General features: G+C 36.3%; 3 protein-coding genes across 8 annotated transcripts in view; 1 reads left to right on the forward strand and 2 right to left on the reverse strand.

Annotated features, from left to right (window-relative positions):
* The window catches only part of scube2 (signal peptide, CUB domain, EGF-like 2), a 42,570-nt gene extending 33,843 nt beyond the window's left edge, over positions 1-8,727 (reverse strand). For 4 of the 5 annotated variants that reach the window (XM_056461482.1, XM_056461481.1, XM_056461479.1 and 1 more), the window contains exons 1-6: positions 8,509-8,727; positions 8,031-8,147; positions 7,696-7,821; positions 6,451-6,585; positions 3,271-3,396; positions 3,060-3,176 (exon numbers count right to left, since the gene is read on the reverse strand). In XM_056461482.1, the coding sequence (XP_056317457.1) occupies positions 3,060-3,176; positions 3,271-3,396; positions 6,451-6,585; positions 7,696-7,821; positions 8,031-8,147; positions 8,509-8,596 (709 nt within the window). In that variant the 5' untranslated portion in view covers positions 8,597-8,727. The remainder of the gene's footprint in view (positions 1-3,059; positions 3,177-3,270; positions 3,397-6,450; positions 6,586-7,695; positions 7,822-8,030; positions 8,148-8,508) is intronic. The other variant, XM_056461480.1, reaches the window with a different exon arrangement.
* Positions 8,728-10,325: 1,598 nt separating this feature from the next.
* On the forward strand, positions 10,326-19,016 carry slc7a6os (solute carrier family 7 member 6 opposite strand). The gene is made up of 5 exons (XM_056461486.1): positions 10,326-10,669; positions 12,970-13,284; positions 15,328-15,534; positions 17,814-17,946; positions 18,506-19,016. The coding sequence occupies exons 1-5, from the start codon at positions 10,475-10,477 to the stop codon at positions 18,631-18,633; spliced, it is 978 nt and encodes a 325-aa protein (XP_056317461.1). The 5' UTR covers positions 10,326-10,474; the 3' UTR covers positions 18,634-19,016.
* slc7a6 (solute carrier family 7 member 6) overlaps positions 19,010-23,910 on the reverse strand; it is a 31,340-nt gene continuing 26,439 nt past the window's right edge. For both annotated transcript variants that reach the window (XM_056461485.1, XM_056461484.1), the window contains exon 10: positions 19,010-21,992. In XM_056461485.1, coding sequence (XP_056317460.1) covers positions 21,925-21,992 — 68 coding nt within the window. In that variant the 3' untranslated portion in view covers positions 19,010-21,924. The remainder of the gene's footprint in view (positions 21,993-23,910) is intronic.

Genomic DNA, 23,910 nt, shown 5'->3' on the forward strand with positions numbered 1-23,910 from the left:
ATAGTTATTGCGTTAAGCGTTGAATTGAATCCGAATTCATGCTTGTTAACATTAGTTAATGCACCGGGAGTTAAAATGAAGTAACATTGAACAGCTTTATTTTCATTAACTAACACTGACAAACATGAATAAATACTGTAATAAATGCATTTTTCATTGTCTGTTCATGTTAGGGAATACATTATCTAACATTAATTAATATAACCTGATTGTAAAGTGTTAGCCTTTTTGTTTAAGTGACATGATTGTAATGTATTATTTTTTGAAAGTAACTTTACCCAACACTGATCGAAAAAAGTGCATATCACGGTATACATACTGCAAAGGTTTGCAATAAATGAGCAATTTAATACAAAATGATCTGTGTGTGCGCCTGCCACCACCACACCCTCTGAAAGACGTTTAGCACATCAGGCAGTGTAGTCATATGTCAACACACATCTCAAAAACCAAGCATGATTTTCTTGTCCAAAAATCTGTCATGATTTTAGTATGGATGCTGAAATATTACCAAGCAATCAAGTTATGTTTACAAAGCAACGAGACAGGAAAGCAGTAACTCCGCTCGGTTTCAAATCGTTTTGCTTTCTTGATGTTTTCTGGTTGATAAAACTACACCACAGGAGTAGTAGAGATTATTTACTTCATTTTGGTTTGTTTGCATTAAATTGTCAGTAAAACATGGCAGCTCACTTTCAGAAGACGTAGTAAAGCTTTCTTTTCTCTTATATAATATGAAACATAGGTTGTTTCAATAGTTTAAAATATTGCGCTATTTAGCATGCTATCTGACACGATCACCAGCGATGCAGCCTGCGCAGATCGCTGGTAAATACACAGTATTGCATAGAACTACAAATCCGCTATTATATGGACTACAACATCCAGTCATGCACTGCACACACACCAATTCCTAATCCTGGCTAATTGCTAAGTCACACAGCTGAAGCTGCTCAAAGACTGATTAGTTGGGCTATTTATACAGCACACTAACACGCAGACTTTGCTGAGTCTTGTTATACGTTACTGTGAACATTACGATGCGTTTCCCTTGCCTAGTCTTGCTGTGTACTGATCTTTGCTTTGTTTTGTTTATTTATTCATGTCTCTTGCCTGCCTTTGACCATCCACCAGCTTTTTGACTACGATTCGGGATTATCTGTATACATCTGTTTGCTCCTGTGTTGACTGTTGTTTGCCTGACCATTCTCTGGACAATAAAACCTGCATTTGGATCCGCACCCGCATCCCTTGTCAGCGCCCCTTCACATAGCATTTGTCCTCAATATCGCACAGCCCTAGCATGAAAAATATTTCTATAATCGCTTTTTCAACTTGAAAGCAGAATAAATTGGGCAAAATTTGCCTTCAACAACACAGAACGTTTCACCACATTATTTGCTAGGAGGTTTATTCTCCTTAAGTGGAAACAAACATCTCCGCCTTCATATGACAGATGGATAAAATACATTTTTCTGTGTTTAAAGTTGGAAAAAATTTGGTTTTCATTAAGAGGGTTTTTAAAATTTGTTTACAAAACATGAAAAACTTTGTTAAATTATATTGACACTATTGATCTTGAAGCAGAAGAGGAATAAAGCTTTATTATTATTATTATTATTATTATTATTATTATTAACTTACAACTTTTAATGTTACTTTTTGGTTATTTATTTATTTATCTGTGTTATTCAATAACTATATTGATTTTATAATTATTGGTTCTTAGTTGTGAAAAAGCAGAACAGTGTATTACTCATTTTTGTATGTACAGCTGAAGTCAGAATTATTAGCCTCCTTTTAATTTTTTTTTTCTTTCTTTAAATATTTCCCAAATGATTTTTAACAGAGCAAGGACATTTTCACAGTATCTCTGATAATATTTTTTCTTCTGGAGAAAGTCTTATTTGTTTTATTTTGGCTAGAATAAAAGCAGTTTTAGTTAACATAATGTAATTAACCTAGTTAAGCCTTTAAAGGGCACTTTAAGCTGTATAGAAGTGTCTTGAAAATATCTAGTGAAATATTATTTACTACCATCATGTCAATGATAGAATAAGTTATTAGGAAAAAATCATCTCTTAAACAGAAATTGGGGAAAAAATAAACAGGGGGGCTAATAATTCTGACTTCAACTGTATATGATATTGTATCTGCACAAAATGTTTATAAATATATTTGGCAAAAACAAAAAGCAGAATGAAATGATTATATAGATGCTGAAATGGTTCTTTGTGGAACTATCAAGCACCAATAAAGAACTATTATTCTCAGTGCATGTTGCCATTACGTCTGTCTGGGCAGTGGAAGATGCATAGATTGTTGGCATGCACAACTTTATTCCATTCTGCTGTCTCTGTTAGTCTTAACATCCTAAGAGTAGTGTAGACCAGACCTGACAAGCAGCATTTCCAGTCAACTTGCATTTCACAACAAGGCAGCCTTGTTCCAACAAAGACATTCACCATGTTTTGTACGATGTCTGATATGTTTATGTTTTACATGGTGTAAAAAAGTGGCATGGGGATTTTTTTTGTTTAACTAAATACACAAATCAGAGCTGGGATACTGAAATGGATTTAAAGAAAACGGGCACAATACACTCAACTAAACTAATTGTTAAAATGAGCAGAATCAACAAAATTCTTGAGTTTTTTGGGGGGACAACTTCATTGTTTTATGTTCAATCGACTTAAATTTGTAAAAACAATTAAGTTAATCTATCTGTTTTGGAAGAACATGAAGGAATTGTGTAGAACCCAGCATTTTTACAGTGTATAATCATATTGCATCATTTTTTTTTTGCCATTCAGTTTTGCTAAACATGATACTAGATATTTTGTAGGATGTTGGAAGTAGGTAGCCATTGACTTCCATTGAATTTGTATAACAATATGGCTACCGGTTTCCAACACTTTTCAAAATATCTTCTTTTCTAACTTATTAAAAAACACATAAAGGCTTGTAAACACTTGATAGTCTGTAAAATCAAATGTTCGGGTGAACTATCCCTTTAATATGTCGACAGCAAAGCTTTAAAATAAGTAAAGCAGCCTTACCTACACAGGTTCTGCCATCTGCGTGCAGCATGTACCTGATGTGGCATCTGCAGATTGGCCCCTGCTCTGTGTCCTCGCAGATGTGCTGGCAGCCCCCATTACCATGGTTGCAGGTCACTGTTCAACAAAACAAGCAAAACAGCATCACATCAACAGCCATCCTGTGGCATTTCTCAGCTTAATGGCGGGTCAGAAACGCATTCACACATACAGATGCAGCCCCGCTGGTTCTTGGCCAGTTCGAAGCCCGGCCGGCACTCACAGGCCACGCCACCTTTTGGACTCTCCTTACAGATATGACCACAGCCGTGCTCTTTATTCATGCAGCTCAGGCCTTCTGCGAAGAAGAGATATGGTCAGAGAGCCTGAAACATTTGCTTCTGGTATTAAATAAGACTATGGACATATTTAAACCCTTCATTCATTTTCTTTTTGGCTTAGTTCCTTTATTATTCTGATTTTTCCACAGTGGAATGAACCACCAACTTATCCAGCATATGTTTTGCGCAGTGGATGCCCTTCCAGCTGCAACCCATCACTGGGAAACATCCATACACACTCATTCACACACCTACACTATAGCCAATTTAGCTTATTCAATTCACCTGTACCTCATGTCTTTGGACTTGTGGGGGAACTGGAGTACTCCCACGCGAACACAGGGAGAACATGCAAAAAACTCCACACAGAAATGCCACTGATCCAGCCGAGGCTCAAACCAACGACCTTCTTGCTGTGAGGCGATCTTGCTACCCACTGCACCACCGTGGTGCTCATTTAAACCCTTGTATTTAATCTTGCATTAAATGACACATATGTGGAATTGTTTACCCAAAATTGCTAATTCTGTCATCATTTTCTCACCCATGTGTCTTTTTTCTGTGAAACACAAAAGAAGATATTTTGAAAAATGTTGGTAACCAAACAGTTATGGTGACCATTGGAAGATTAATTTTATAAACATTTTCCAAACTATCTTCTTTCGCGAAAGTGGAATGACACAATAACAGATTTTTACTTTTGGGTGAACTTTCATACACTGTAAAACCCAACAGTCAACTTTATCAAATGAAATAAGTGTAGTTAACTTAAAATTTACTACAAGTCAATTCTACTCATTTGAAAAGAGTTTTGAACTCAGTGTTGAAGGTAATGAGTTAATGAAATACCTCATTACAACTTAAATGGAGTGAGTTCACAGTACTCATATAGCTTAGTTTTTTAACTCAAATGGTTTGTTGCAATTGGTTTTCTCATACGGTTTGATTTGCCTTAAAGTCATTCTTTCATTTATTTTATTTTCGGCTTAGTTCCTTTATTAATCTGGGGTTGCCACAGCGGAATGAACTGTCAACTTATCCAGCATATTTTTTATGCAGCAGATGCCCTTCCAGCTGCAACCCATCTCTGGGAAACATCCACACACACTCATTCACACTTATACACTACCCACAATTTAGCCTACCAAATTCACCGGTATACCGCATGTCTTTGGACTGTGGGGGAAACAGGAGCACCCGGAGGAAACCCATGCGAACGTGAGGAGAACATGCAAACTCCACACAGAAACGCCAACTGACCCAGCCGAGGCTCGAACCAGCGACCTTCTTGCTGTGAGTTGACAGCACTACCTACTGCGCCACTGCGTCGCCCTTGCCTTAACTTACTGGGTTTTAAAGTACTCAGTTGATTTGAGTTCTGATTTTACTGTGCTCAAATTGCTTTGTTTACTCAAATGTATTAAGTTCACAGTACTCATTAGGATTAGTTTTTGAACTTGAATGGTTTGTTGCAAACGGTTTCCTCAAACGGTTTGAGTTACCTTAAATTTTGGGGTTTTACAGTCTAACATTTTTGTCAATCTACAAATAATAAAATTTTATATTTTGAAAGTTTCTCAAAAGTCAAAAGCTTGTTTCTGTATCTTGTGTTTCATGATGAACTTTACATCCCTAACAAAGTTCACAAATTAGCTAATATTTACATTACCGATCAGCTTTTCAGGGATAGTTCACCCAAAAATTAAAGATTCTGCCATTTACTCACCCTTTATTTTCTTCTGTAAAACACAAAAGAAGACATTTTGAAAAAAGTTGGTAACCGAACAGTTATGGTGACCATTGGAAGATCTATTTTGTAAACATTTTCCAAAATATCTTCTGTCGTGAAAGTCTTGGAATGACACAATATCTTTTTTTTTCCACTTTTGAGTGAACGATCATAATATTTCCGCTATAATCTATAAATAATTCAATATTACATTTTGAAAGTTTGTGAAAGCAACCAGACATTATATATACAAGTTGTTTTTTTATCTCAAAATATTATTATTTAATTAGAGAAAAACCTTTGACGTTCTGTGGCTTTTTTATTATTAAATGTCTCATTATGAACTTTACATCCATAACAAAGTACACAGACAAATTAGCTAATATTTACATTACCGATCAGCTTTAAAGGGATAGTTCACCCAAAAATAAAAGATTCTGTCTTCTGTTAAACACAAAAGAGGATAATCTGAAGAAAGTTGGAAACCTGTAACCACTGACTTCCATTCTTCAAAATATCTTCGTTTGTGTTCTCCAGAAGAAAGAAACGCATGAAGGTTTGGAACCGCTTGTGTAAATAGTGAATACATTTTCACTTTTGGGTGGACTATCCCTTTAAAAGCAGAAAAATATCCTCTCGGGGCACCTGTTGTTACATTTTCTTTCAAATTCAACAGCCGCACAACCTGACCTGACATCAGTTGCGGCTTTATGGGTCAATGTAGAGAGCCGGTTTCCTCCCATTCACTCTGCAGCTCAGTGGATGTGCTGATAGGACTTAGCAAGTTTACCCAGAGAAAGCAAATGGGGTGGAAAGCCTTGCAAACCTTAGCTCAATTTACCGAGGGGAAAACAATACTGGCAGCTGAGAAGCTACAGACACATAAAAAGCTTTTTTATTCTCATCTATGACATAGACCACAAAGCCCTGAGTGTTGCAGTTATTAACTTGTTTTGTTCCTCTGAACACGGGGCTCCCTTTCCCACAGCATGGGCCCTTTGGAAATGAACGGCTATAGATAATGCCCGGAGAGGGAACCCAACTTAAAAGCTGTCATTCGCCATTGTGCTGTCAATCATGATCTTATGTGAGAACATTTAGAAATTAGGTTGCCTTTCCGTTGACTTAGCTCAGTGACACCTCTGCAAAATACACACTCTTTCAAACAAAACAAGCATCTTTGACATCCAAAATTGTGACGAAGCAAAGAAAAGTCCATCAGGATTACCATTTGGAACTGACCATTTACATCACATGAGAAGAAACCACAGGTATATATGCTGATTGTTTAATATGATGGCTAACATAAGCTGATAAAGGTATGTTAAAGGCAGCATCTCACCCACGGAGCGATGGATGCATGTGTGCTGATTGTCACTCAGGAAAAAGCCTTGCTTGCAGCGACACTCATAGCTTCCCATGGTGTTGACACATACATGCTGACAGCCGCCATTGTTGAAGACACATTCATCCACATCTAGAGACAGAGTATGTTAAAGCACTGCAAACGACACATTTCCATATGCAACAATAACTCGTGGCATATTTACAACAAGAACAATTACTGGCGAATAATATTGTCTTGCTACAAGCAATTTTGCAATTTAAAAGTTCAAGTTATTAAAGCAGAATGGATTCTGATTGGCTGTCAGTGTTTTTATAATTCATCAGCTGGAAAATAAACCGATGACATTGGTTCGCTGCGCCATTATTGTTGTGGTGTTGATTCTGCCAATCGATATATATATATATATATATATATATATATATATATATATATATATATATATATATATATATATATATATATATATATATATATATATATCAAAAGAAACGTTTATTTTGGGTTCAGTCAATCGCGATTAATCTGTGCACAGCACTAGGGCTGCACAATATATCGTTTCAGCATCGTTATCGCAATGTGATCATTCGCAATAGTCACATCACACATAATATAATATAATAAAATAAATAATATAGTAATAATAAAATAATAAAAGTGTTTTTGAGGCTATATGAGGGTTTTAAAAGCATTCAGGCCGAAGAAACTGTCCCGTTTGTAACTTTAACAAATCAATAACATTTGAACTGTTTATAAAATAAAGACAATGCAGTATTATTTTACATTTGAATATTCAACTACTGTATACCTGAATACAATTCGACTCCTCAAAAAACAATCAAACACTGTTTAAAAAATTTGTATCTTTTATTTTGTATTTATCTATGCTTGCAAATGGTTTATTAAATTCAATGCATTTGCACTCCCATACAGAATCATCCCAATCAATCTAAAATGGTGAATTCTTTCCAGATACTTATTCAACACATATAGTTAAAATGTATTCATATCGCAATATACAGTCGCAGAATTATTTTTTAAAAATTTAAAAACGCGATGTTTTCCAATATCGTGCCGCTATATTGTTATTAATATTATTATGACTTATGCTTGGTGTAAACAGCCTTTCAGTCAAAGCCATTTGATTCTGTTCCAAAACACTTGCAGTAAACAGTAGTGGGAATTATTAACTTTTACTCTTCTACCCATGTATATGTGATTTCTTCCCAAATTTCTACTCACCGAGACAGTTGTGCCCATCATGTGCCAAATGAAACCCATCAAGGCAAGTACAGCGGTAATTGCCAGGTATGTTGTTACATTCGTGTACACAGCCACCATTGTATTCCACATCACATTCATCAATGTCTAGGAAATGGAACAGAAATCAAGGCTGACGAATGTTTGCAATTTCTTCTGAATTATAGGGGAACTGCTTTTTTAAACACATTTAAATGGTTAAAAAACTATTCGGGGGGGGAAAAAAAAGTAGTCATGAACTTTCTCTTCTGTTTAGAAAAAAGAATCTCAATATTTACTATAATATTGAATATTTCACTGACTAACAGAGCAGTTACCTTCACAGTGTTTTCCGTCCCCTTTAAAGCCTGTTTTGCAAGTGCACTTGTATGAAGTTGGGGTATTTTGACAAATAGCATCAATGTGACAGGCATCACTTCCCTCAGCACATTGATCTGCGCATCACAAAAACAATAGTAAATAGTGCTTAGTTTGTTGTAATAACGTTCGCAGTATAATTCCCAACAGAAAAAGTGCAAGTGTTTGTGGAGTTGAGTTGTAAACAAACTACGCTACTGCAACAATAATAGGTTTAACAATAAAAACACACTGTACATTACACTGTTACTCAAAAAGTCCATAAAGATGAAATGTCAAAGAACTAATTACCCATACTGTACTAAAATATGTGTTATAGGTTATGAACGAAAACCCCCAAACATAGTGTATCCAAAGAGGAGGTAAACAAGCCGCACAGGCGTGCGAACTGAAATTGCGTGTGTAGAGCATCGCGTGTAACAAAGTAAAGACTCTTACCAGTGTTGTGAGGAAGTGCGGAGCTTTGGCGAGTGTTTAACAAGAGCAAAAACAAACAGAGGAGCCGTACAGTCCAAACAGCTCCCATGGTGATCAGTTCAGAGTTTAGAGTCGAACTCAACAACACGCGTTTACTCTAACACGAGTGTCCCACTCATTTTCATCCGCACTTTGTCAGTGGCTTCGCGCTTCTGAGCGCTTCAACAGAAGATGTGTGCGAGAGCGCGAGCGTGTGTGTGCGTGTGTGTGTGAAAGAGGGCTTTTTCTGTCTCTCTCTCTCTCTCTCTCCATGATTCTGTGTGTCGGGGGATGGGGGTGTGAGCGCATTCACACAGAAGTGTTTCTTTTATTGATCTCCAGGAGCGCATGTACTGCGGACTCAATCGATTTTGATGTCATTGAATAAAATGGGACAAAGGGAGATGTAATAGGTTTGGAAAAATCAAGATCAACCTCAATATTAAATATTGCTTTATAATAGGTTATATATATAGACAGTCATACTGTAAACATTGTGTGGGATAAAACTACACAATTTCATATATTAGGGTTTTGATTCTTGCTAATATGCAAACCGAATATAAAACCAATTTTACCTCAACACTGAAAATATTAAGTGGATTTACACTGTCAGTTTGGATTTACATTTTTTTTACAACTGCAAACAATTTATATGGGCTGAATTTAACAAACAAATTAAGTTGGACATTACAACATTTAATTTGTTTGCTTAAATTTAGACCATGTAAATCATTTCCAACTTACCATAAACATTTTTGTATAAACAATTGATCATTTTTTGCTGAATATAAGGCTTGATTTGATTACTGTCCTACTTCAAACAAACTAAAAGTTCTGAATTGTATTATTTGCTTTATTGTGTAATGGTACTTTATTTACTTTTGGAGGAAATTTTTGTACACCCCACAAAAGTTAGGTATCTAATAGGCCTAAAAAATGTATGTCATTTAAATCTGTCAGTGGCCAATTGGAAATGTAGTTATTGGAATTGCATTTAAAATCCCATAACAGGTTTCCCAGTGATGGGTTGCAGCTGGAAGGGCATGCGCTGCGTAAAACATATGCTGGATAAGTTGGCGGTTCATTCTGCTGTGGCGACCCCTGATTAATAAAGGGACTAAGCCGAAAAGAAAATGAATGAATGTTTTAAGAGGCACATCATTTTTAACTCTGCTAGTTTATAAAGGAAAAGAAAATGTTGGCATAAACTTATTTTAAAAAATTAATGGACTGTATAGTCTAAACAAAAACTGGATTTCAAAAATGATTTCAAATAGCCCCTTTTAGCCAATGTGTATATAAGTCCCTAAAAACTATTAGTATAATTTACTAAAATGTTTAGCTGGGTTGTTTATAAAAATTCATGGTCTATAATAATAAAAGATGAGCTCATCCAGTAATTCCAAATGACCTCTTTTTGCTCAAAAGTATACATGTACCAAAAAAAAAACACATTAGTTTAATGTTTTTAGCTGGGTTGTTTTCAAAAACCCATAGTCTATTACAAACAAAAACAGCAGCCGATCCAAATTACCTCTTTTGCCAAAGTTTATAAATGTCCCGAAAAATTATAGTAATTTTATAAGCTGTTTTGCTAGGTTTAGGCCAATAATAAAGAAAAACAGTAGCCAATCCCAGGTTTTCAAGTGGCCCCTTTTCACCAATCTTTAATTAAACGCAATTAAACCGCGACCTCTGCAGGCGGTAAATTGCAACAATATGCCGCCGTACATAAAGGTTTAAGCACCTCCAGGTCGCGGCGTGGCGCTGCTGTTCCTCAGTTTGATGGCCACTAAAGAGCAAAAAAACACCAAAGGAGAAAAAACGAGTGAAAAGGAAGAAAGAAAGGCTACAGCGTAGGTTGTTGTTGTCACTGGCTGCCTCGTGCATCGGTTTGTCTGTCATCTGAAATCGTCAGTCCGGTGACGCAGCAGTCTATACCGAAATGGACCCAAGCACGACCATTCTGCGGGTGAAGAGGAAGAGGGGCACTGATCCGGCGGACGCGCTGCTGCTGGCCTGTAAACGGATCCGTCCGGAGGCCACGGCGGCTCAGCCCAGCGATGAGAGCGAGCCAGAACCACAGGAGCCCAAGATAGAGAACTCCGTGTTCAAGCTAGTGGCCACCGTGGTTTCACAGGTAACGACTGATTAAGCTGTCGTGTGGACAACTCACACCTGTAACGAGCTGCGCCGCGAGATATTGTATTGTTTTCGGTGGTTAGTGATGATGCGTAATGACGTCATGACATGCCAACGTGCCTGTCAAATAATATCGTTTTATGAGTGTTTTTAATTTGGGGCAAATTATATTTGGCGTTTAGCAGTCTGAAGGCGTTTTACAGAATCATTTGCCTTCCTCAAAGATTGTGACAGAATCATGTGACAGTCTGTGAAATTACACCTTTATGTTTCCATTACCTGTTGCAGACCGTGATGCATAAATATAGAGAGACTAACAGATTATATCAATAAACTTCAGATGCTTGCTGAGGTTAAATCTGCCCTGCTTGTTTGTTTCATTTAGATGTGGTTATCACTTTTTTGTTGTTGTGATAATTGCTGAGGCTATCAGGATATTGACAAAAATGGATTTCCTTTAAAAGATATAATAACAAAAAGAACTCAAGAGTATTGTGGACTGCCTTATTGTATATGAATGGTCAAAGTAAACATGTTTCAATCCAATTAAATTGCAAAAGGGACTAAGCCGAAAAGAAAATGAATAAAAATTGCAAAAAGGTTAGACAATACTATAGGTAATGCTTTACAAAATGTCTGATTAGTTACCATTAGTTTATGCATTAATATCAACTGTAAGAAATGGTTGCATTATATTTATGTTAGTTTAAAACATACATCTGAACTGTATAAGTTATTAGCTCCATTAAATAATACAGTTCCGACTTTTGATTTTAATGATTTATCAAACCTTAACTAAGAATTTTACATTTAAAGTTAATAAGTAGTTTTCTTGGCTAGTTCGATTAATGTAAACAAATGGAGCCTTACTGTAAAGTTTGAGATGATAGGCCTGTTAAGAATAAGTGTATTTTCAATCAATATCTCAGGCATGTGACAATATTAACATGTGAAAATGCCTATGTTTGAAAATAAATCACCTAGTAAGTAAAGCGTTTGGCGCTGTGATGGAAAAAAGTGCAAACAGTCTTGATTAGTCTGTCATTTTAAAGGTGCTGTATGTAAGTTTTTGATTCCTCTAAAGCATAAAAATACCATAATATGTTTGCAGATATTTAATAAAACATGCTAAGTGAACATACTACTTTATCTGCTGAAGTCAGATATGCTGCTTTGAAAATGTCTGTTACGTGCCGGAACGTCTTTGTTTTGGTTCTTGTAACTCACCCACTGCCACTTTGACCAATTATATTTCAGAGCCCCGGCTTGCCTTCATGGAAAATAGCATATTTAATTCATTCAGTCATGAAGGCTCTCAAAGCATACACCCGTGATTAAAAATGCAACCAGTGGACAGTAGCAAATGAGCCCCGAAATGAGACACTGATTCAGAGATCCACATGAGGTGGTTATTAATTAGCAAATAATATAAATATTACGAAGGTAAAACATTAGGTGAGCAGGTTAAATCATCCATGTCCTAACAACATGCTACGTGATGAGATTTGCAGTGATGAGCAATTTGGCTGTTTGCACCAGAAGAAACATGACAGAAATTTAAATACAGCCATGTAGAAGCACAGAATACTACACTGCACTCCTGTGAAAATGTAAGGTTTATAATCAAATTAATACACATTAAACCTCTTTAACATTATTAAATGTAGATGCTGAACCACTCGTATGTGTTGGCTTGCACGGAGTCACATTTCTGAAGTTCACATTTTAAACGGTTTATTTAATTTTCAAGATCTGAGGTGAACTTTCTGCTGCTGCTTTCAGTAGTATGGCAATAAGTATCACATAAAATGTCATTCACACTCATATTATTAGCATTTAACACTGAATAAAGCACATGAGGTTTACCTGAGGGGCTCATAGTTCATCTTGTTGTTCACCTGTGAGAAATTGAAGCCGTTTCTAAAGTAGAAATTTCAGGTGTTGTTTAGGAAAACCCCTTTTAATATGAAAAATATTTCTTCTATCGCGTGCCGTTGCTTTTAGTTAGAAAAGGGTTCAAATCAGCCTTCAGGCTCGATAGTGAGGCACACTCCTGTTGGTGTCATCAATCTGACAACCTGTGCTTGCGTGGAGCTGTCAGACGAGGAGCCGAGTTAAAATGTGTTTTGATCCAGGCGTAGTTCAACCACTGGGTGTCAAACTAGCATACTGCACCTTTAAATGACTAATAAGATGTCTTGCATGTTCATTGTCACTGCCATTATTATGTCACTAAGTGTTGTCTTGTTTAATTTTTACTGGCTGCTACAATCTTATTTTGGCCAATTGCCTTTACAGGATGCTCCAGTACAGCCACATGTCCGTGAGGCCCTTGCTCGTCCACGTCTGGCCCATCATGCCCTGCGGCCTTCACAAGGGAGCAGTCAGAGGATTATCGGTGATCTGCGCAGTGTCAAATGGAGCACCAGGCGAGAGGAACGCTACCGGATCCTGTCCAGCCACCGGGCTGGACTGCCGACAGAGCCTGCTTCTGCTGGAGGAGGAGAGGAGAGCCATGACAGCCACACAGAGAGCCGTGACGGACTGCCTCTGGGAGAAGTGCAAGTGTTTGATATTCTGCATGAGGAGGAAGATGTCAAAGTGCCTGGCAAGGTAAAGCAAGAATATTTTATTGGTTTCTGTCAACAGAAAATCTGAGTATTGATGCACAAAATCATGAATTTTGTTAAAGATTAAATTTAAATTAAAATCTGTTATTAATTGCTCACCCTCGTGTTGTTCCAAACATCTGAGACCTTCATTCTTCTTCAGAACACAAATGGATACATTTCAGATTACATCCGAGAGCTATGTCAAGGCACTGGTATACGTCAAACAAAATCCAAGTATGAACCGAAATGTCATCTTTACTAACAATACATCTTTACTAAAGTTCGTTCTGGCAGTTTGAAATGCTCACCGAAGTGAAAATTTGGGGCAGTTTGTTTAAACACTTTTAAGCTACTATTTGTCAGTGACTATTATACAATTGTATGCGTCTTCTGGAACTCCGCTGCCTTTGATCCACGAAGGTCAAACATGGGAACAACATCAAACACAACAACACCAGTTTAGCACCATCAATACACTGGAGAGTCAAGTAGCAGAGCTGGTACAGATGTATCCGCACCTGTATGATTGCTCAAAGAGAGTCACACACCGGATGAGAAGAGCCACCACGTTGTGTCATGTCTTTTTAAAGATCTAAACACTGTTCGATTCTTTGTCTGTCTGCTGCAAGTAATAAAACAATGTAAAGATGCGGTATGCCACAGTGGCGCTTTTTGTCTGATGTACGAAAGAAGTTTATGAAACTGTTCTTCAGCTGCCATTAGCTAGGTTTTCATCCACCTATTTTTATACACATTGTGGATATGCACATTAAAAATGGTTGATGTAAAGCCAAGATGCGCATACGTTTTTAATGGTAATTTTCAAAATTGATGCATATAACAGAGTAGAAATTTTTATTCAATAAGAAAAGATGCGCACAAACTACGATGGAAACACTTTTACCGAACAGATTCCAATATGTGCTTTAAAGAAGTCATGTGATTTTGTTATATAAGATCATGTGGTGATTAAAAATGTTTGTGAATGGACAAACCAGCAGGCTGAGCACATTGTAAAACATCTGAAATGTTGTTTTGGTCATTTGAAAATGGCGTAACCATTTCAGTATTAGTGTTATTATATTATTAATTACCTCCAGAATTGTCAAGAGTGTCTGTGCTCCGTGACTTATGCCTTCAAACGCCACCATGAGTTCATTGCGTGTGGGCATTGTCTTCTAAAGCACAAGTGATTTATTAAATGAAGAAAAGATTCACGCAGCTTCTCCTACCGCAAAGTTAATAAGGAAGAGAAGATTTTGTTCTCTTGTTCTCGCTGCTTTATTCGCACGTCTTTTGTACGATATTCCAGTTTTGCACATAAATTTACATAGCTACTGTTGTGTTTCGGGGTACATGTGAGCAGCGTGACATATTTACAACCCTGCCTATTACAGCATTGGGATGTTAAAGTTTAAAAACTGTAAATTATCATCACTATATACCATTTATACCAATAACTGTATACCATTTTAAACTTCTTTTAGTCCAAATGAAAAAGAACTTTGAAGTATTCATCGGGGCATTCATCCTCTATAGACAAATGGTTCTAACTGAGATGTTCAAAGTCCAGAAAAGCAACCAAAAACATCATCAAAACATTCGATGTGACTCCACATATGAATCTCCAAGAACATTTTTGTGTGCCAAATGATGTCTGCTAAAATATCTTCATTTGTGTTCCAAAGACGAATAAGGTCATAGGAAATTGGAACGACAGGACTTGGAATTGGGTGAACTAACCCTTTCTTCATATACTTATTGCAAGTTTGAACAAGCATATTTAAAGTGAGAGTTAAGTAGCCACTGTTCATCTGGACATTTTTTCAATTTCTTCATGAATGACCTATATTTTTACTGGTTTAATATTTTAAACCATATTAAATGTGCTTTTTTGGTCTACTTTTTACTGTCCACTTCAAAAAATAAAAATAAGTTGCTTTTTTTTTCCCTTCATGATAAAAATGTATCATCTTCTATTACTTTTTATCTAATTGCTAAAATAAGTAAAAGTGTACTTTTTTGTTGTTGTTTTTCCTCTTAGACTGTTGTGTCTGACCCGGAGACGATCCTGTGTAACTCTGTAAAGATGATCCGTGAGAAGCTAAGTGTTTCGGGAGCTGGACTCGGGACTGAACATCGAGAGAAAGAAGATGATTACGTGTATGATTTGTACTATCAGGAAACGGCCACACCAGGCTGGATCCAGGACATTCTGTCTGTCAGACCCTACTCGCAAGAGGGAGAACTGGTTAGTAGCAGTGACATTTCAGAGTTGTTCATATCTTGTTGTAGGTTTATTCTGATGTGGCTTTAATTTGGAGTTACTGTAGCGATTTCATTTGAGTTTTTTTTGTAGTTTTTTGTTCTTTGTGTAAATCAGGGGTGTCCAAACTCGGTCCTGGAGGGCCAGTGTCCTTCATAGTTTAGCTCCAACTTCCTTCAATACACCTGCCCGGAGCTTTCTAGTATACATGAAGAGGGTGATTAGCTGATTCAGGGGCCTCATGTACGAAGACTTGCCTTGAATCAATACTAAAACATTGCGCACAGACAAAGCTGTAATTGTGCGTATGCAGTAAAAAATTCACATGTATGAAACACTGCGTAAGCTGAATCCCATGCATATTCTCTTTGTACATCTGAATTAACGTGAAACTGAGCGCACATGTACAAGCGCAAAACCCCTCCCTGCCTCCTCCCCCTAATAAATATGGTAATGACTCTACTTTGGCAAAACCAAACGAAAAGTAATGGCAAAAGCAGGCAAGCAAGAAGAGAAACTTCACAATGTGAATTGGAGGTGCTCCTTTCGGAGATAGACCGGAGAACAGCTGTGTTATTTGCAAGTTTGTCCTCCGGAATTAATAACAAAAGAAAAAAAATAGAGTGGGAGAGTTTTAGCGGTTAACGCAGTGGCGTCTGAACATCGCACTGTGAGTGAATTAAAAAAAGAAATGGTTCGATGTAAAGGTGCAGGTTAAGAGGAGCGCCGCATCGTCATAGTGTGGGGGAACGGGGGATGCTGAACGAACACCCTTTGAGGAGAGCGTTGCCTCAGTTGTAGGCGACACACAATATTAGAGTTGATTTGAATATTTGATCTCAAATAGTGTCAGAGTTTAATTGACTTTTACAACTTTTACATTTAAAAGAGATTTAAAATATTTTTTTAATAGAGAAATTAAGCCTTGTGCAACATTAAGGGCATGTATTTATGCCTATCTGACCTATTTTTGGCTAAAACTATAACAGGAGCAAAGAATTTAATTGGTTTGAAATCGAATGTCTAATGAATGTCAAACTAACTTTTCCGTGGTTCAACAGCATGGTATGGAAACCTTATATACCTGCCAGACATGCAGATGATCCCCTCCCATACAGGTGGCATTGCACGGCTCAAACATACTTTGTAGTGTGCAATTTAACATAATTGCCTCTAGTAGTCGCCAATGGAAATCAAACAAACACACACAAGAAATGCACGTATGCCAGACATGAAGTTGGCGTGGACCAACACACATTCTCACGTTAATTTCATCGTTCGTAAATCTAAACGGGAGTGTGAAATCTGGCGTACGCAAAGTTTTTGTGCGAGACCCCTGGTGTGTTTTATTGGGGTTAGAACAAAAATATGCAAGGACCGAGTTTGGGCAGCCCTGGTTTATGTTATATCTATAAGTTGCACTATTTAGATAATATTTAATTATAGGTGAGTGTTATTTTAAGTTAGTATTTTTTTTGTACTTACTCAAACTTAAGTTAGTTGTCAAGTCAACATTCCCTTTTTTATTCCTACCATTATTTCAGAAATATTTCATTAGGATCAGTTAGGGCTGCACAATATATCGTTTTAGCATCAATATCGCAATGTGTGCATCTGCAATAGTCCCATCGCAGGATCTGTATTGTTGAATTGGGATTATATTATTTGACCAGGAGCCGCTGTCATTGGAGATAATATACATGTACAATATAATATACAATAATTTACATGTTTTTAAGGCCTGTGACTGTATGAGTATATCAAGGAAGTTAAAAGGCATTCAGGCACAAGGAAATGTACCATTTGAAACATTTTTGAACTTTATTTATTCAATAAAAATGCTATGCAGTCCTAGTTTACATTTGATTAATTTCTGTACCTGAATTCTTACCAAACAGAGCTATTTAAGTAATCTGTTGAAATTGTATTCATATCGCAATATACATCTTAGAAAAACAAAACAATCGCAATGTCAGAATTTTCCAATATCATGGGGCTGGAACTAATTAACATTTTAATAATTGATTACTAATCAGATTATTTCTTTAATTATATGAATGTCATCAGATTATTAAAATGTAACCATTTTAATTAAATTTAAACCGTGTTTTTCTCCAAACAATCTGTAATTTGAAGTAGTGTATAAATGTAAATATTTAAATTGCACAAATTAATTGTTTACTTCACAGCAGATTTCTTTCTGACACGCATTTACTTGAATCTGTGCACCATTTAATTAGTCGTCTTTCTCTTTAAACACACAGGTGCCTGACGAAGTAGCCTGGGAGGAAGAGGTGTATGAAGATGAGGATGATGAGAATGCAGAAGCCAACTGGAGGAATGACTACCCAGAGGAGAGCAGCGAGGGTGACAGTGAAGGAGAGGAGCGTTACGGAGGTCAGACAACCAAGCTGTTATGTTTGGTTTATCAGATTAAAAAGTCTCAATTTTTTGTTGTTGTTATTAAAAAGTAAAGTTTGCTGTTAATAGGCCTTAAAAAGAAAAAATATATACATACCGGGTGGGCCGTTTATATGGATACACCTTAATAAAATGGGAATGGTTGGTGAAATTAACGTCCTGTTTGTGGCACATTACTATATTTGAGGGGGCTTGTAAATAACTCATGAAAGAATAAAGTTACGTTAAAATCAAGCACACCATTGTTTTTTTTCTCTTGTGAAATTCCCAATGAGTGTATTTTTTATATATATATATATATATATATATATATATATATATATATATATATATATATATATATATATATATATATATATATATATATATATATATATATATATATATATATATATATATATATATATATAACCACACTTAATGAACCGCTAATAATTCAGAAATGTCAAAACTAGATTAACAATTAAGCACATTGCTTCTTTTTCATCCAAATCTCAGTGTCTTCTGTTAAATTCTGTTCTGTTTTTGTGAGCAGGCTGCTGGAGCGAGGAGCACTCGTACAGCAGGAGGAGCTGGGAATGCTACAGGCGGGACATGATGGACGACTTGGAGAATGACAAAGATGAGGATGATGAAGAGCGAGAGTATAATGATTCTGACTGAGCGCCTCTGTGTGTGGTCAAAAGCATGAGAGAGAGCGAGAGAGAGGCCCTTTTTACTGACGTGTGTTGAGTGAAGCTGTATGTTCTTTTGTCTAAAGTGAATGTATGTAGTAGCCCATGTGCGTGTACTTGTGTGGGTTGCTTTGACTTGCGCGCTAGTGAGATGAGCGATTTACTATTTGCGATATTTTGCGATTGTTTGATGTGAAGATAGTATGGAGAGAAAATGGTGATATTTTGAGTTTGTGTACGTGTGGGGTGATTTGTGTTGTCAGTTATGTGTGTAGTGTTTATACGTTCCCTGAGACCAAGGGGTGAAAAAACAAAATACTGTAAATATGTAGATGTGTATAAAAAAATAAAGGATTCAGAATTAAACTGGAAGTCTTGTGAATAGTTTAATTTATTCAGGTAGAAAAAAAAAGTATTGATGTTCTTTCAAATAAATTAAAAAACACTTGAGTATAAAGGCAAATAACAAAAGCTGTTAAATGTGTTTCCTGGTAGAAGGTAAACATTTTTCAGTCAACTCTTAGCCACGTCTGGACATTCCTCCTGAGTTTACCAGGATATTCACCTGACGTATTGCTTGTTTGGTTGTGTACATTTAATTTTTGTATATAGATAATATATAGAGTTATAGAATGAGCATTCATGACACTTGATAATGGGGGAATATGAAATCATTTGGATGATTATTTAATTTCATAACTCTGATGTTCATAGCTATAACTCTGATGTTCTTTCATAACTGATGTTAACAGAATTTAAAATGACCGAAAATAAAATTAACTCCAAAAAACGAATACTTTAAATATTTACCCATTACACGCTAATGGAGTTTCTTTTTTCTGAACACTAAAGAAGCTATTTTGAAGAATGTTGAAAACTTTTAATTTCTGTAGAATTTTCTATAGACTATGGCTGTTGGTGTCAAGTGGTTTTCAACCATATTTAAAATGTCTTTTGTGTTCAGTGGAGGATCGAAACTTGTAGAAGTTGGGATCCATTTGCGGGTGTAAATGAGTAAACATTTTTTTCGAATGAACTACCCCATAAATAACACTGCAAATATTTCCGGCTTTTCTGGTGCAACTTTCTTATTCTTTTTTTTTTTGCCTTTTCAACAAGTGACGTTCAGAAGCATAGTAGCAAACTTCCAACGTTTAAATCCATACAACCACCTTCCCCATCAAATCCAGTTAAGGCATATGGGCAATTAAACAGAACTGAACTGCTGAAAAAAACCCAACATATGCTGGTTTGGTAAGTTTTGACTCTTGGCTGCTAGTTTAAGCTGGTTCCTGTTGGTTGCGAGCTGGTTTACTTTGGTTCTTTGCTGTTCAGGGAACACTCCACTTTTAATCAAATAAATAGGCTCATTTCACAAGTCATCTACAGTTAAACAGTTGAGATTTATCATGTGTGAATCCAATAAGCTGATCTCTAGGTCCAATGGCAGCACTTTTAGCTTAGCTTAGCATAGATCATTGAATCAGATTAGACCATTAGCATCTAGTTAAAAAAATTTTTTTCCTATTTAAAGCTCGACTCTTCTGTAGTTACATGGTGTACTGAGACCATTGGAAATGAAAAGATGCTATATATCTTTGTTGATATGGCTTAGAATTTTACTCTCATTCTGCCATGATAGTCAAAGAACTTCTCAGCTAAACCATGGCTGCTGCAGGCGCAACGATATTACAGAACGCATGAAAATAGTCCCCAGCTAAGTAACTTTCAATGTGAAGAGCACACACTCCCTGTGCAAGCATGTGGTCATATTGATTAGCTGATTTTCAGGTCTTGTGAAATATTTTTGGTTGTGATTTGGTTTGATTTGGTTCTTTGCTGGTCTGGGAACACTCCACTTTTTTGATCAAATCAATAGGCTCATTTTACAAGTTCTTTAGAATTAAACAGTTGAGATTTACCATTTTTGTATCCAGTCAGCTGATCTCCATGTCTACTGGGAGCACTTTTAGCTTAGCTTAGCATAGATCATTGAATCAGATTAGACTAATAGCATCTTGCTAAAAAACAAAAAAAAAAAACATTTTTGATATTTTTCCTATTTAAAGCTCGATTCTTCTGTACTTGCACCATGTACTCAGACCAATGGACATGAAAAGATGCCATTTTCTAGGCCAATATTGTTTAGAACCATACTCTCATTCTGCTGTGATAACCTTTATGTCGAACCATGGCTGCAGCAGGCGCAATAATATTATGCACTGCCTGAAAAAGTCCCCAGCTAAGTAACTTCCAACGTGCAGAGCACACACTCCCTGTGCAAGCATGTAGTCATATTGATTATTAGATTTTCAGGTGTTGTGTAATATTGCACCTGATGCAACCATGGTACAGTAGCAGTTCCTTGAATATTACACTGGAATGGTAGGATAGTTCCTTGTCAAATCGACCTAGAAAAAAGTTATTGTTTTAAGTAGGTCTTAGAATACAATATAACCCAAGAAGTGTCGAGCTTTAAACATTAAAGTGATTGAAACACTTTTTTTAATAGAGCGAGATGCTAATGGTCTAATGCGATACAATGATCTATGCTAAGCTAAGCTAAAAGTGCTCCCACCAGACTTAAAGATTGGCTGAATGGATTAACAAAATTATTCGAAATTTAGTAAAACTCAACTGTTTGACTCTAGAGGAGCTGCAAAATGAGCCTATTTTCAAAAAAAAAGTGGTGTGTTTCTTTAAGACTAGGACAAGACAGGCAAAGAACCAACTTAAACTCGCAGCCAGGTGTCAATTTTTTAACTAGCGCGTGTTTACATTTTCAGCAGGGAGAAAATAATTTTATATACTATACATGTATTGACACTTTCATGACGAAAATAAAATCTCTTTTGCTTAAAAAAAAAGATACATTTTAAGTTAAAAATGAATTTCTAAATAAAACCATGTTAGAAAATAAGAAAGTAAATGTAACGCAAACACAAACGTCTAATTCTCAGCCATGTTCATAATGGCGCACACAAACCACTGCATCCTGTTCATGTCCCTGTTTCTCTAATAGTACACAGACGATGCTCGCATCTCAGTACCATTAAGAACCAGAGCTGTAAAACGGCTTTCATTTTTATGCCATTTGGTCCGAAGGACGTATTCCTGAAACGGCAGTGCACTGTGACCTTAACGGAAACCTTACGTGATAAACAAAAATATGAACCCAACGTGGTGCCTTAAGGAGTGCATCAGTGTCTTTAAAAGTGTGGAAGAACGTTTTCCCTTATCTCCAGGTGTTGGTTTCCTCTTCTTGAACCAGAGAAGTGTCCTAATCAACAGTGTCCATCTCAGTGAGCACACAAAAGCAGGTGAACTGGGTGAAACGGGTGATGGCACCTGCAGGACAGAGACACACATTTTAAAAAAATGACCAATACCAGTTTCATTTTGGGGTAAATCAATGTACCTCATTTTCTGGGATATTAATCACATTTTCTTATCTTCTGGAAATCTCTGACCCCAAAACATGAGCAAAGTGTGCTCCTTATGAATAAATGCAAAGTGAAAAAGCACATACCCCAGTTTTGCTTTAAAGAAAATAGGCTTGACATTTGCAATAAATGTAGCTTAGAGTGAATGCTACTATCATTTCTGTCAGTTTAATACTGACATCTTCCATTTCTCTTTCTGTTTTGAATGCTGTTATTTAAATACTGTGTGAGGAAATGAATTACTTGCATGTTTGTGTTGTATACCTGGTGCTTTTTTTCCTAATAATGTGGTTTTGATTTATAGCCACGTGTGACATTTTTTGGTAATTAAATGCCTTTTGAAATATTCAGAGTAAAAGCAATATTGCCTTTTAAAAAAAAAAAAAAAATGTTCATTTTACAAAAGTCCGCTAGGGGTAAGCAGTTGAGATGTACCATTTTTAAATCCATTCAGCCAATCTCCGGGTCTGGTGGGAGCTCTTTTAGCTTAGCTTAGCATAAATAATTGAATCAGATTAGACCATTAGCATCTTGCTCAAAAATGACCAAAGAGTTAAAAAAAAAATGTCCTATTTAAAGCTTGAATTCTGTAGTTACATTGTGTATGCAGAGTGAAAAGCTGAAGTGTAAATGCTGTGTGATGAGTGAATGCTACTATCATTTCTGTTGGCTTTAATCAGTTAATACAGGAGGTAAACAGTTGAGATAAACAGTTAACAGCCAATCTCCGGGTCTGGCGGGAGCTGTTTTAGCTTAGCTTAGCATAGATAATTGAATCGGATTAGACCATTAGCATCTCGCTCAAAAATGACCAAAGAGTTTAAAAAAATGTCCTATTTAAAGCTTGAATTCTGTAGTTAGATTGTGTATGCAGAGTGAAAAGCTGAAGTGTAAATGCTGTGTGATGAGTGAATGCTACTCTCACTTCTGTTGGTTTTAATCAGTTAATACAGGAGGTAAACAGTTGACAGCCAATCTCCGGGTCTGGCGGGAGCTCTTTTAGCTTAGCTTAGCATAGATAATTGAATCTGATTAGACCATTAGCATCTCGCTCAAAAATGACCAAAGAGTTTCAAAAACTTTTCTATTTTCTAAGCTTTAATTCTGTAGCTACATTGTGTATTAAGACTGAAAAATGAAAAGTTACTGTTTTCTAGGCCAAAAGGTCTAGGAACTATACTCTCAAATCAGCTTACTTCCATCATTATAACCAATGTGACCACCTGCTTACATGGAGAGCCTGTCTTGCAAACAAGAAGACATTTGTTAGTGATGATTCAGAACATATTGACTTTGGTGTAGATCCTGAACCATATCTACTTGAAGCAGAGTGCACAAGTTAGCTGATTTTAAGCTGCTGAATAACATCAATGCATTGTAAAATAAGCATGGGATAGGCATAGATATATCACGGTTTAGAAAAATCAAGGCTTTAAAACTGCCGACCATTCCTACAATATATGTAAGATGTTTTTTATGTTTTTTTTGTTTCGTTTTTAGGACAACAGTCTCTCCAGCAGAAAAGATATCCAATGCCATTTTAAATTGTAAAAAATGTTGTGTTTTTGAAACTAATGAAGACAGCAGAAGTCAATGATTCAACTGAATTATTTATTTAATTATTTGACCTGACATGTTTCTATTGTTCCTGTTCCAAAATATTATAAATGTTTCTCAGAATAAAATATATTGTGTTCAAAGGGGGGAAAAAGTTGTTGTTTTTTACCCAGACATTAAAAAAGAATATATTTTAGAGCAGTAATCATAATACCATGAAACCATGATGTTTTTATCCACGGTTATCTTACCATCAGAATCATGGC

This window comes from Danio aesculapii, chromosome 7 (genome assembly GCF_903798145.1).
Source record: "Danio aesculapii chromosome 7, fDanAes4.1, whole genome shotgun sequence".
Classification (NCBI taxonomy): Eukaryota; Metazoa; Chordata; class Actinopteri; order Cypriniformes; family Danionidae; genus Danio; species Danio aesculapii.